The sequence below is a fragment of the Ruditapes philippinarum genome, unplaced genomic scaffold, assembly GCF_026571515.1.
Source record: "Ruditapes philippinarum isolate M1 unplaced genomic scaffold, ASM2657151v2 ctg219_1_1_1_1, whole genome shotgun sequence".
Classification (NCBI taxonomy): Eukaryota; Metazoa; Mollusca; class Bivalvia; order Venerida; family Veneridae; genus Ruditapes; species Ruditapes philippinarum.
In genome coordinates, this window is record NW_026859162.1 from 153453 (window position 1) to 167434 (window position 13982).

A 13982-nucleotide genomic window follows, 5' to 3' on the forward strand; every position below is an offset into this window, starting at 1 on the left:
TGCTTCCAGTGTAAAATGTGTTAAATTTTCCCGGAAATTTTCATATTAAAACATTGAACTTGGGTGTTAACTTTTGACAATCCACATTTTTTTATTTTTCTATGCAAATATAAATAATCTGCAAGTCCAAGACAGTGATGTCGTTGTCACTAGGACTTAACAATCTATCAGTATTTTGATTACAAGTTTGATTCTTTTCAATAAAATCTTGAAAACCAAGTAACAAAATAGAACAATGTAATTATATTTCTCTTTATTACCAATATATGATGTATACAGTAACATACAAACAACTGTTTTGTTTTGCGTGTATAAAAGATACAACTATACAAGAACATATAACACACAAACTAGATTTGCAAACAATAAATGTTAGATATATTAACACACTTCTCTGCTTAGAAATTATATTTCTTGTACAAAAAAATAATTACAACGTTTTGATTACTTTGCAAAATTCATGAAAACGAAACACCAAAACATTACCTATTGTTCTGTAATGTACATGTATACAACATTTACAATAATCTTGTTTAGCATAAGTCATTCCTTTGATCCTTTTGTAAAGCCAGCCTTGGCTTACGGCAGCTGATTCTATGTATGCCATCACAGCAGACCCATTTTAGATCATTTTCAAAGTGGGTTAATACATGCATCAACCAATGGAACCAACCAACAACCCCACAAAACATTTCAGTTAAATATAAATGTATACAATAACTTATTAATGGTACCTACTTTTTAAGTATCATTAGTGTAAAAGTGTCATCTTTGTTACATTGTCATATAACAACAGAAACATTATAATTTGGAAGAATTTAGCACGCGATTAAATATATAAACTAACACAAAGTATTACTTCACCTGTGAAAATATCAGTAAACAGAAAAATCTCTCAATGCAATTTTTAATATATATTAATAAAATAAAACATTTTACATTATGAAGAAACTGTAAAAAGAAAACCTTGGTCAAGTATATTTTGCATATTATGTATACCAAGACAGAAATAATGGCCTCCCAATTTGAATCACAAGCAAAATTTCTGTAAATGTGAGAAATGTTTCTTATGTTTGTTTTTTTTTCAAATATATTATATCAAACCTATTAAATATATATACCAGGCATCAAAACAAAACCTACAACAATTTTGTCACCACCTTTCTAACATGTATTTTGAAAGCGACCATTGAGGCAAGATGCTGGCCCTTTATCATAGTATTGCTTTAAGAAAGTAAACTAAATTGAAACAAGTTAATCAAGGTTATATCCCATTAAACTATAGGTGCAAAACTTATTCTGACAAACACAAAATATGACTGTTGATATATGAGACCAATATTTTGTCCATGTTTTTTATTTTGTAATGTCTCTACTTAATGAAGTTTGACGAGTTCTTCGTTTCCAGGGAAATACCAGTATGTGCCCTTGACGTTTTTGGTAAGTCTCATCACATCATCACAGTGTGGTCCATCTTTACCAGCTCCCACCATGTTATCCAGCATAAAGTTAAGGTTATCTGGTGAAGCAGAGTAACCAATGAAGAACAGACCACAGCCGTCTTTCAATGTTCCGAAAGGCATCGACTGACGTACAATCTCAAAAGGTTTCTTCTGCTGGAAGCCATTACCTAAAAAATCAGAACTAACATTCTCAATTATCTTTTTTAAAGTGGCAATGTGCTCATTTTTTTCATTGTCAAATAGAGCTGAATTGACAATACTTTAACTTTCTTCATAACTTTACTGATGTGATAGACCTGCGTGATTTGACTGTTACAAAGATCATTAACAATTGATGCTGAAAAATTGTGCAGGATAAATATCTTATAATCTGCTTAAAAATAAAGACTAATGGAAAACCAAGAGCTGTTGGTAGGATAGCGTGCTTGCCTTTTCTCAATGCTTGATAGTAAAAAAACAAGAGCCTTGATATTGTAAATTTTGTGAGTTAAAAAAAACAAAACATAATTCTAACAAAGTGCATGCCAAAATCATAGGCCTTGGAAAGTCACCTCATATTTTGCTCTCAAATAAGTGATTAAAGTTTCAACCCATTTCCTCCGTACCAACTTGCATGCAAAAACTAAACCAAAATGTGTCGCACATGCCTGGGTGATTACAACAGCTCTCATTATTCTTTGAATAGTCAAGATAACAAGATAATTCTTCACACAATGCTTGAGCACTTGTTAAACAGCTGTATATGACTTAAATATTGTAAAATTATAAAGTATCGTATATTCTACCTCCTGTCATTCTAGCAACATGTGATGTGATAGACTTGCGTGAAATTTCCGTGCTGTCAGATTTGGTTCTTCCCACCCATCCTTCCATCACTTTATCTACAATAGAAACCAGTCATTAATGTACATGTTAAGTTGTTTATGCTAAAAAAGAAAACGGTGCAAAAAAATATTTATTAACAAATTCTTTTATTTAATCTCTTAAACCGAAAGTGATAAGCCTTTGCCCCAAGTACATGTATAGTGCCAGTACAGACGGCATAACCAGACTGTTTGTATATTGACTTCAAACCAAAAAATTCATCTTGTTATTTAGAGTGCATTGCTTTATACAGGATGAACTGTTACACCATAGATAATAATGTTGATGGTATTATTTTTATATCCTATGAGACAACAAACCTATAGAGAATAATAAATGGATGTAACTGAAAGTTTGAGATTCAGTATTATATACTAGATATCTACAGATAACAAATGACTCTAGAAGGAAATATTACATGTTTTATTTATTCATATAAATATTCATGTTAAAACACTTAAAAAATTAACAACATGCTTTTTTTCCAGCAACATTTTTATCATAATATTCAACTGATACATTTCTATTATTGTTATCAATAATTTAAAATACTGAAAATATTACCATTGTAATGTACATGTTTTATATTAAATATTGACAAAACTTGTGCAAAACTTCCAGTTAATAATTACAGGACTGTAAATGAATTCATGTAAATTACCTTTCTCACTACCTATCAGTTTCATATCATGTAACCATTTCTGGGTTATCTGTAAGAAAAACAAAACTTTCAATCAAATATAAGCATTTAAAATCACCTTGATACATAAAATAACCCTTTAGCTCCTGTAAACCAGATTTTCATCTGAGATGACCCATGTTCAAACTCATCCAAGCTATCACCTAGACAAACATCCTGACAAAGTTTCATGATGATTGAGGCAAAAATGTAACCGCTAGAGTGTTAACAACAAATGTGGACAGAGGACTAACAACAGACATTCAACGATCCTAAAAGCTCCCCCTGAGCTAGCTCAGGTGAGCTAAAAATACCTTGGTATATATAATTATATAATTACCAGGACATCTAAATATTTGTACATATAGTTACATACATGTATGATTCTGTATATTCATGTGTAAGAATTAACTCTAAACATACTGATTGGTTTACTGTTAAGTCTGGATTACGTCAAGGCTGTATATTATCTCCCCTTTTGTTTAATTTATATATAAATGATCTTGCTGTTTACCTGAAATCTCTTGATATAGGTGTTGACTATGGATCTGATAAAATATGTATGTTACTCTATGCAGATGATATTGTCTTGTTGGCAAAAGATGAGAAAGATTTACAATGTTTATTAAATGCACTTAACACCTGGTGTAGCACCAACGATATGTTTATAAATAGTAGTAAAAGTCAAATTGTCCATTTTAGACCTTATCTGTATGTAGAACATCGTTCAGTTTTATATGTGGTGTTCACACACTTAATATCGTTGATAGATATATGTATTTAGGAATTAATGTTGCAAGAGCACTTAGATTTCAATGTTACTGCAAAGGTTGTAGCTCAAAGTGCAAGTCGGGCTCTTGGCCTTCTTATTGCTAAATGTAAATCGTCTGGTGGTCTTCCGTACGATGTATTTACCCACCTATATGATTCTACTGTTTGGCCAACAATCAGTTATGGTTCTGCTATCTGGGGTTATCGCTCTTACTCGTGCGTTAACGCAGTGCAGTTTCGCGCTATGCGTTTCTTTTTAGGTGTCGGTAGATATACGCCTAACGTCGCGGTTTCCGGTGAAATGGGATGGATATCCCCAGAAATCAGACAGTGGAAATCCATTGCTATTCATTTATCTAGAGTCTCTTATATGCTTGATTGTAGAGTAAACAAACGAGTTGCACTTTGTACTGCATCTGCAGCAAATAGATCATGTAGGAACTGGTTTTTCTATGTTAATGATATGTTAAAAAATTGTAATGCGCACCAATATAGTGATATAAGAATTTCCATTCCAAAACATACTATAGTGAATATTGTTACAACTAAATTGCAAGAAAAATTTGTTTTAAACTGGCTCGAATCTTTGAATAGTGTCACAGGTCCTTCTGGTCGTGGTGGCAATAAGTTGCGTACATATCGACTGTTTAAAACAGAATATGAGACCGAATTATATTGTAAACTCATTATGCCTCCTTGTCATCGCACTGCATTTTGCAAGTTTCGTTGTGGTGTTGCCCCTTTACGCATAGAAACTGGGCGTTACGAAAGCTTAGATGTATTGGAACGAAAATGCCAGTTCTGTGACAGTATTGAAGACGAAAGCCATGTCATTCTTGATTGCTTTGTGTACGATGACTTACGACAATCATTATTTGATAAGGCTAAAACAGTAGATAGTGCATTTGTACAAATGTCTAAAAATGAACAATTAATATTTCTGTTCACTATAACTGAAATGATACGTTATTGTGCCAAAACCTGTTTTAACATTCTACAACGTCGTCTTTTATTCTCTTGTAAATAATGCCATTATATTTGCTTTAAACATGATAATGTTTTTTACCTAGGTTAAGGTAATCCTTGCTAATCAGGTCATGCAAGATCTTATCTTGGATGATAATCGATCTTTTAAAACGTTTTTATAGGCGCGATAGGGCTCCGATTTACAATTCTCAATTTCTTAGCAGTTTTTATTTTTCGATTAGCGATGGTTACCTTACTTTTAATATTTTGTTTAAATACATTGTAATTTTACTATTTGATTTTAGTCTTAGACTAACTGTATAGGTCTTGAATATGTTTATTATTGATGTAATGTCTCTTAAAATTCTTAAATAGAATGGTCGTATGCAGAATTTATGTGAATATGTGTAAATATGTATAAAAATGTATGTATACGAATGAGACAAAAATAAAGTATGAATATATATATACATTGTGTATATATACATGTTTATAATAATCTTGGTACAGATATTATTACAAAATGTAATACAAAAACATTGTTCAGCACAAAAATAAGACTTTATTATTTTGACCATCAATATTTTGCTATTACATAAATCCACAGAACTTTGTTCTGCAGAAATTATTGAGAATGTATATTTATAAATGATGATAACCTGAGCACGTCTTATTTGACCAATTTTCAGTAATATCAATCATCTTAAAACAAGTAAATTTTATTTTGATTATTTATTTCAATTACCACATAGCTTCCACCAGTCTCTTTCTCTACTGCAATCTGTTCTCTACTCTCATCGTCTGCTGCATTTTCAGTACCTAGATAAACAATTTATATGATCACAGTTACATGTATATATTTTCCTGTATTTTACTCTAGTTTCTATAAATGCGAAATTAGTAAAATAGTAAAGGATAAAAGAAAGTATGGAATCTATGGATGGTCTTAAAACATAAAGCATAGACTATCTTATATCCAATATTTGTGCTCTGGATTTGGAAATTAACTACATTGTACATGTAATACATTTAGTATATTTAACCACATTTATTCATGTACTGTGAAATGTGTGAAATGAATGATGATGCTGAAATAAAAGTATTACTTATCTTTTTAACTATAATTAAGAACTTATATCAATTGCGTTCATTTCTTTTACCTAAAAAACATTTTTGTTACAAGTCAAAGAAAATACCATCAATGAATCCTGAAAGATCTCTGCCGTTTTTGTAAACAAAACTATAAATATCCTCGTAGTCACGAACACTGCCCTTTGGTAAGCTGGCGAGAAATACCTGTGCCAGTTCAAACAGCTTACTGGGGGTGTTACATTTAGCATGGATAAACACATCTCCAGCTGAAATATAAATAAATATACACATTTTCTTTAGGCATTATTTATTTATCTGCCAAATTCTAAAACAATAAAACAGTAAAGCTGGAGTTAAATTATTTGATTCATGCTTCACAGATTGGAGGGCATCAACAGGTGTCCCGACAATAAAAGATGATCTTCCAGTGTACAGACTAAACCGGCCAAGACATTTCTGGATATTTTGATGAATGTTTATAATAATTTTTATTGAAACAACATGTTACATGTACTGGTATATTAAGATAAACATGTATTGAACTTATATTCAAAAAAAAATGCATTTTTTACTTTGTTAAAAAAATATTCTTTAAAGCATTATGATATGTAAAAATATTCTTAAAAACTTATTACATAACACAGAGACATAGATAATTATCTATGTCTCTGCATAAAACAGTAAAATAATGAAAGAACTTGAGTTCATACCTGAACTAGGCATATCACCAAGGTTACCTCGTCTGTGCGCATAAGTATAATCTTGTTTTGCTTTGCCTCCAACCTGAAATAGTCATATGTACCCAGTATTTTCAATTTAGTCAAAATCTTATCATCCCTCTTAAAATTTGGATCAATAGATGAGACCGTTAAGTTGTATGAAGCTAACATGGTTTTAAATCTTTCATAAAACGCCATAAAATTCCTTAATCTATCCTGAACCCTTAAGCAATACAATAGATGTATAGAAAATTATAATGTACATGATTGTGACATCAAATTCATATATAATAATTAACAAAAGCTATCAGTAGTACAGCACACACCACTAAAGTTACAAGCATATATCTGCAATGATCAATGAGATATCATTTACAAGATACTGCACATAAAACTTTCAACCAGTCTTACAAAGACATTGACATCAACACCCTGACAAATATGATAGCCCCACTATTGTTTGAAAAGTTAAGCTATAAAATGAATGCAGGTTGGAGATTCATACCATTGATTAAACATGCTACACAATAAATTATCAGTTTTCAATCAGAAGAAATAACAAAAGAAAATTTCAGTCATATCAATACACATTTTTGGCAATTGAGAGATCACATGAATCAAATTCACACAAGTACTTGTATCTATATCATAAATATACTAGTATACAGTTCATCTACCTCTTATACAAGTGAGCATAGACATATTCATACAAAAATTGTATGAGAACACACCTATATTATGCATTTAAGACATTTATAACTCGCATCAAAAATTGCTCGAACATCTATTTGTGATCAAAATGATTACTAAAAAGTAATATTTACCATAAAGCTCACCCACAGCTAAAATAACAAACAAGTAAGCAAGAAAAGGTCAACTTCATTCAACCTTATAATTAGGCTATTTTTAAATCAAAATAATCTACATGACAATATAGATGTATAATATACTAATGACAGTTTATATACATGTAATCATACACTATCTTCAGTCAAGGTCAATATCATTTCAGTAGCTGATAATGAATACAACCAAACTCATTTACATATGAAACTTAAAATTAAGTGAACACACTTTAGGTAAACATACTGATTTTTCTTTTCAATTTGAATACAGTTATCCAGTGCAATTGTTTAAAATACAACAAAATATAAGAACATGTATTTTTTTTTAACATCTATATCATATAAAGTTACAAGCACTATGTGTTGTTAAAGATAACCAAATGTAAAACAGCCAGTGAGTGCTGCCATGAAATTAAATCTTTTAATATAATAGTTAATACACTTTAAGTAAGAGGACCTAATATAAAACAGAATTTTTATGCTAAAATCTCACATCCCAGCTGTCAAGTATTTTCTTTGCTTATCAAAAATTCAATTTGATTTTGCAACATTTTATTGAATGATCAAAGCACAATTTTATTGCCTTTTAATGTTTCACACATTTACAATATAATGACCCATTTTCAATTTACCTGCTTGTAAAAATTTGGACTAAATCCAACTCCTGCCCAAATTTCATCCATCTCATCACGCAGACTTGGATCCGTGACCTGGTCAACCAACTTCTGTAGTGATTTTGCAGCCTTTACCACCTCCTTAGCATTAGCTTCAGGGGTCAACTCAATCCACAAATATAAAGCATGGTCTTTTCCTTGTGAAAATACCTGTAAGTGAATTTTAATAATTTGTAAGAAACTCTTGTAGTTCACCTACCTGTCAAATTTGCTTACACATATGCCAAGAACTCTTCAATTAGATTAACAGATTAGGAGAGATCTATATTAATATTCATACATGTAAGTTTCCTTTTCTACCTAATTGCTGTTGTGGTGGGAAAGTAAAGTTTTATCAATTGTTGGCTGGTAGGAGTATTAAGCTAGACTAATTGTTGTCCAGATTATACCAATTGTTGCCCTGATGGAAATATTAAGTTATACCATTTGTTGTTCTGGTGGGTGTATTAAGTTATACCAAATAATGTCCTAATGGGTGTAAGTTATACCAAATGTTGTCCTAATGGGTGTATTGATTTTTCTCACTAACCAGATAGAAAAATCCGTAAATGTTACTAAAAATAGCGGTGTTGGAAAATCTTATCTCACATGGGCTTATCTCACACTCAACGTGCAGCACTTCTGACGTATTCCTACACATACGCGATTCACTCCTATTTTAACAAAAATGAAACGTCAAAAGTTCAAAATGTATTAAAATATTTGAGCTAATCTACTAAAATGTCCATGGAATCAAAATAGATTGATATTAACTTTCACACTGCAACCAGTCGTACTCAACCTAGGTCCGCCCTTTCCAATATCGATTTGTTACTAAAAATAGCACACTTTAAAATATCGCAAAATTTTCGTAAAATCGGATATTATGATGCTCTTCATGTAGAACATCCATGTTTTCTGTTATGATAAATATGCTTTTTGATGACGAATCTCATTTTGATATATTTTAATTGAATATTCGGCCAAAATAACCGAATAAGTAGAAAAATCGTTTCAAACGGTAAACACTTTTTGGCAACCATTTAATATGGACTGAATAGCTTATAAACACTTATATTATGACACTTTGCAACTTTAATATTGATGTGTTTTATCAAGATAACCTTGCTTTTTTATGAGGGATCTCATATGAATTTATTTTCATTGAATTTTTCACACATAAACATGGTCAGTAGAATTTTTTGCGGACGGACGTCAGGCGCCTAAGCCCCGCCCCGCTTTTCAAAACTAGGGCGTAGCAAGTAGATCTAGTTTCTGTGTCCAGGTGAGTGAGAAAAATAATCAATCATTAGGTTAGATAGAGAATAGAAAAATCCCAACCCTCGGGCAATCGGTTCCATCGGAAACTCGCCAAGGCTCGTTCCCGATAGAACCGATCACCCTCGGGTTGGGATTTCCCTATCCTCTATCCAACCCAATGATAGATTCTATTAATACCAAAGGTTGCCATGGTGGGAGTATTAAGTTATACTAATTGTTGCCATGGTGGGAGTATTAAGTTATACCAATTGTTGCCATGGTGGGAGTATTAAGTTATACCAATTGTTGCCATGGTGGGAGTATTAAGTTATACCAATTGTTGCCATGGTGGGAGTATTAAGTTATACCAAATGATGCCATGGTGGGAGTATTAAGTTATACCAATTGTTGCCATGGTGGGAGTATTAAGTTATACCAATTGTTGCCATGGTGGGAGTATTAAGTTATACCAATTGTTGCCATGGTGGGAGTATTAAGTTATACCAAATGATGCCATGGTGGGAGTATTAAGTTATACCAAATGATGCCATGGTGGGAGTATTAAGTTATACCAATTGTTGCCATGGTGGGAGTATTAAGTTATACCAATTGTTGCCATGGTGGGAGTATTAAGTTATACCAATTGTTGCCATGGTGGGAGTATTAAGTTATACCAAATGATGCCATGGTGGGAGTATTAAGTTATACCAATTGTTGCCATGGTGGAGTATTAAGTTATACCAATTGTTGCCATGGTGGGAGTATTAAGTTATACCAATTGTTGCCATGGTGGGAGTATTAAGGTGATACCAATTGTTGTCCTGGTCAGTGTATTAAGTTATACCAATTGTTGTCATGGTGGGTGTATTAAGTTATACCAATTGTTGTCCTGGTGAGTGTATTAAGTTATACCAATTGTTGTCATGGTGAGTGTATTAAGTTTACCAAATGTTGTCCTAATGGATGTATTAAGTTATACCAATTGTTGCCATGGTGGGAGAATTAAGTTATACCAACTGTTGTCATAAAGGGTGTATAAAGGTGATACCAATTGTTGGCCTGTAGGGAGTATTAAGTTATACCTATTGTTGTCCCGATGGGTGTAACTGTATTAAGTTATACCAAATGTTGTCCTGATGGGTGTAACAGTATTAAGTTATACCAATTGTTGTCCTGATGGGTGTAACTGTATTAAGTTATACCAATTGTTGTTTTGATGTTGGTATTAAGTAATCAATTGTCCTGGTGGGAAGATTAAGTTATACCAAGAAAACTGTTGACTCATCATTAAATATACTTACAGAAGGCTGACTTGATGGGCCACTTGCTGCAGATACTTGTGGGAGTACTTTAACTGCCTCAGCCAATTCGGTAACTGTTTCCCGGCTCACATACTTATATAAACCATAGGTGCCAGCTCCAGCTGCAAGTGTACCGAGAACCAATGGTGCAGCTGACTTTTTCAATCCACCAGATTTAGTTGCTACCTGTCTGCTCTGGACTGAAAATGAAAAATAAAAGTTGTTTGAATACTTAAATGGCTCAATGGTAAAATTAACAGAGCGAAACATTTCATCAAACCATGCAAAAGGTATAACATGGTTCATATATTCCTTATATTAACTGAAATACAAAATGTTCTATTTTAAGAAAGCATCATAACGGTGTGCATAATGGATAGATTGTTCTCTATAGCTTTCCTGTCCATCATTAAGACTAAAAATGCATCTCAGGCACATCCTGCACCCCTCAACATTTGTAAGTTAACAAATGAAAGCATTTTTGAAAACCAAGATTATTCAAAATGAGGCAGATCTGTGATCTTCAGAGAGCGTCAATGCCTTTTTTGACAGATTGGGGAATCAGCCCTGCCCTTAATTTTGGGGAAAAATTACATATTATATTTGCAAAAGGGGAAGAAAAAACTTGACGTAAATTCAATTTTTGGGTAAAACTGCATGATTTTAAAGAATTCTTTTGGGAAGCAGACCTATAACGGTCCCTGCTATAGAAGGAAACAAGAGCTGTCGGTAGGACAGCAACGCTTGACTATTCTTAGTGCTTGATAGTAAAAAAAATGCTTGATAGAGTTACCTCCTCCTGTTTACAGGTTGGGGTCATGATGGTGAACAAGTGTGCAAAGTTTCAAAGCCATATGTCAATGGACTTTGAAAATATTTGAACTATTACAAAAACTTTAACGTAAATTCTAAGTCGAAAAAGGGGCATAATTCTGTCAAAATGCTTGATAGAGTTACCTCCTCCTGTTTCCAGGTTGGGGTCATGATGGTGAACAAGTGTGCAAAGTTTCAAAGCCATATGTCAATGGACTTTGAAAATATTTGAACTATTACAAAAACTTTAACATAAGTGGTTACACGACGCTGACGCGGACGCCGACGCTCGGGTGACTGCAATAGCTCTACTTATTCTTATCGAATAGTCAAGCTAAAAAGGCCCGAGTGTTATTAAAATGCTCTCCTTAATTTGAACTCATGACCAATAGCCTTGAGTACAGATGACTTATTGTCCTGCTTGCCATGAATGCTATTGAGGGAAACAACCTGGAATAGTTTAAACAAGATTAATAGATTAAATTGAAGTTACACAGCCATTTACATAAATGCTTATTCTCCTTTAGAATCTAAATTACCTATATTACTGTATTCCTAGAAATGTTTGCGGATACAATATTTCGCGTTTTTCACAACGTCGGCATTTTCGCGGAGACAAACTTTCGCGGATATGTATTAACCGCGAATTCCGCGAATATTAAGTCGCTACGGCCTGAATTACAACTTTTGGACGCTACGTTTTTGATGCATGACCTTGCCTGTTGGGTGCTTTTAATTATTTTATTTTTTTTGACAAGCAGCGCCTAAAGCACAACGTTACTCGATACATTTTCATCTATTGACTAGTCGAACAAGGACGGTTGTTCCGTGAACACTTTCATATTTCCTTACCTTTTTTCATTATGTTATTAAGTACGATTTAGTCAGACCCGTTAGCTTTTATTCTCATTTGAATCCTAACTGACTTTATCTTCAAAATGTCGATACGTATTTTTTTACACATTATCGGACTGTACATCGCTTTCACTTTAATTAACAACATAACAGCTGTTTATCAATGTAGCACTTGCTTTCTCATGTGAAGCAAGGTATAAATTATAGAAAGTTACCACTAAATGTAGGGCGAAAATCCATTTTTGGTCCAAGTGCCAATTGATTAACACCATTATAGGTGAGGTGCACCAAACATTATGCTCAATTTTCAATTCATCTGATCTCCACAATTCAGATTCAGAAAAATATTTTCATAAGTCCTTAATTACAATATAATATCTAAGTACAACAGTTGAGGTAAGACAACAGGACATGTCATCTGAACAGGAAATTAATTAAGAGAAGAGAAACGATTTAACAATCTGTACAGCATCAGCATGTATTTAACTTCAGAGGGGCATTGTATAAGTAACAAATACACTGAATAAATGACCCACAATTTATCTAACACCTGGGTGAACATCCAAATACTGAGTTGGTGTATAGGTAAATGTACCATAGTTTAGTGTATCTTGAACAAACCCAACCTTATATAAGCAGGATATAAATAACCACATAAAAGGCAAAATACAGAACTAATACATTTTAATATGTATTTTAATATTCTTTTTTAGCTAAAGTTTCTTTTGTTGTTATTACTATTTTCTATTCTTGTTATCTTTTGTTCTTGTTGCTGTTGTTGTCAAGCTTTTCATAATTGTAAAAAAATGTAAATCTAATGAAACGTATTTCATAACGTGTTCCAACAGAGGTAGGTATTGTCACAGACACTTGGGGTTTGGAGCTCAAAACGCCTTTAAAATCCAAATAAAATGCATATTTGTCAATCCCAGGACATGTACTGATCATATATATCAAAAAATCTTAATATATGCCGTTTTGAAAAAAAATCATATTTCAACAACTATAATAATTATTATAGATGTTGAAATATGAAATTTTTTCAAAACGGCTTATATTAAGTTTTTTTGATATATATGATCAGAACATGTGCTGGGATTGACAAATATGCATTTTATTTGGATTTTAAAGGCGTTTTGAGCTCCAAACCCCAAATGTCTGTGGGTATTGTACACCCAAGTACGCACATGTCATGTACATGTACATAGTAAGCGTTCCAAAAAAGTGGGTTTAAAAATTAACAGATATCTATACTATGCAAATTTACAAGCCAGAATAGAGTAAACATATCAATTTGTAAAATGAGCAGATTTTTTCTATCCATACAAAACTGCTTGCTACGCCCTTGAACTTGCAGTTGTACTGGTTTCCGACACTTTCGTTTTAAATTGGCAGTTTACCTCATTCAATTAAATGTTTTCATCAAATAAAATATCAAACAGGGAGGCAAATTTATCATCAATTAATAAAAATGAGCTGTCATGATTAAAAAAACCTTACTTGAGAGTCCAGAACGCAGAGATTGAAAGAGTCGTGTAGATCCCCTGGCCGCCATGATAAACAAGTACCTTAACCGTTCGTAATTGAGTTCAAGTTCAAGGTAAGTCATGTGATATACTGGCATGTACTAGATTATATAAACATGGGGCACTTCAAAGGGAATTTTGTTAATCAGGGGTGGAACTGTTGGGGAAATGCTCG

The 13982-nt window shown here is 32.6% G+C and overlaps 1 protein-coding gene across 1 annotated transcript; it reads right to left on the reverse strand.

The window, feature by feature from the left end:
* Positions 1-238: 238 nt before the first annotated feature.
* Positions 239-13936, reverse strand: LOC132755472 (dye-decolorizing peroxidase YfeX-like). The gene is made up of 9 exons (XM_060746347.1): positions 13782-13936; positions 10614-10813; positions 8032-8223; positions 6546-6618; positions 5940-6101; positions 5489-5562; positions 2989-3037; positions 2249-2344; positions 239-1630 (listed from the first exon to the last, which is right to left on the reverse strand). Exons 1-9 carry the CDS (start codon positions 13903-13905, stop codon positions 1377-1379), a joined length of 1224 nt encoding a protein of 407 aa, XP_060602330.1. The 5' UTR covers positions 13906-13936; the 3' UTR covers positions 239-1376.
* Positions 13937-13982: the final 46 nt, after the last annotated feature.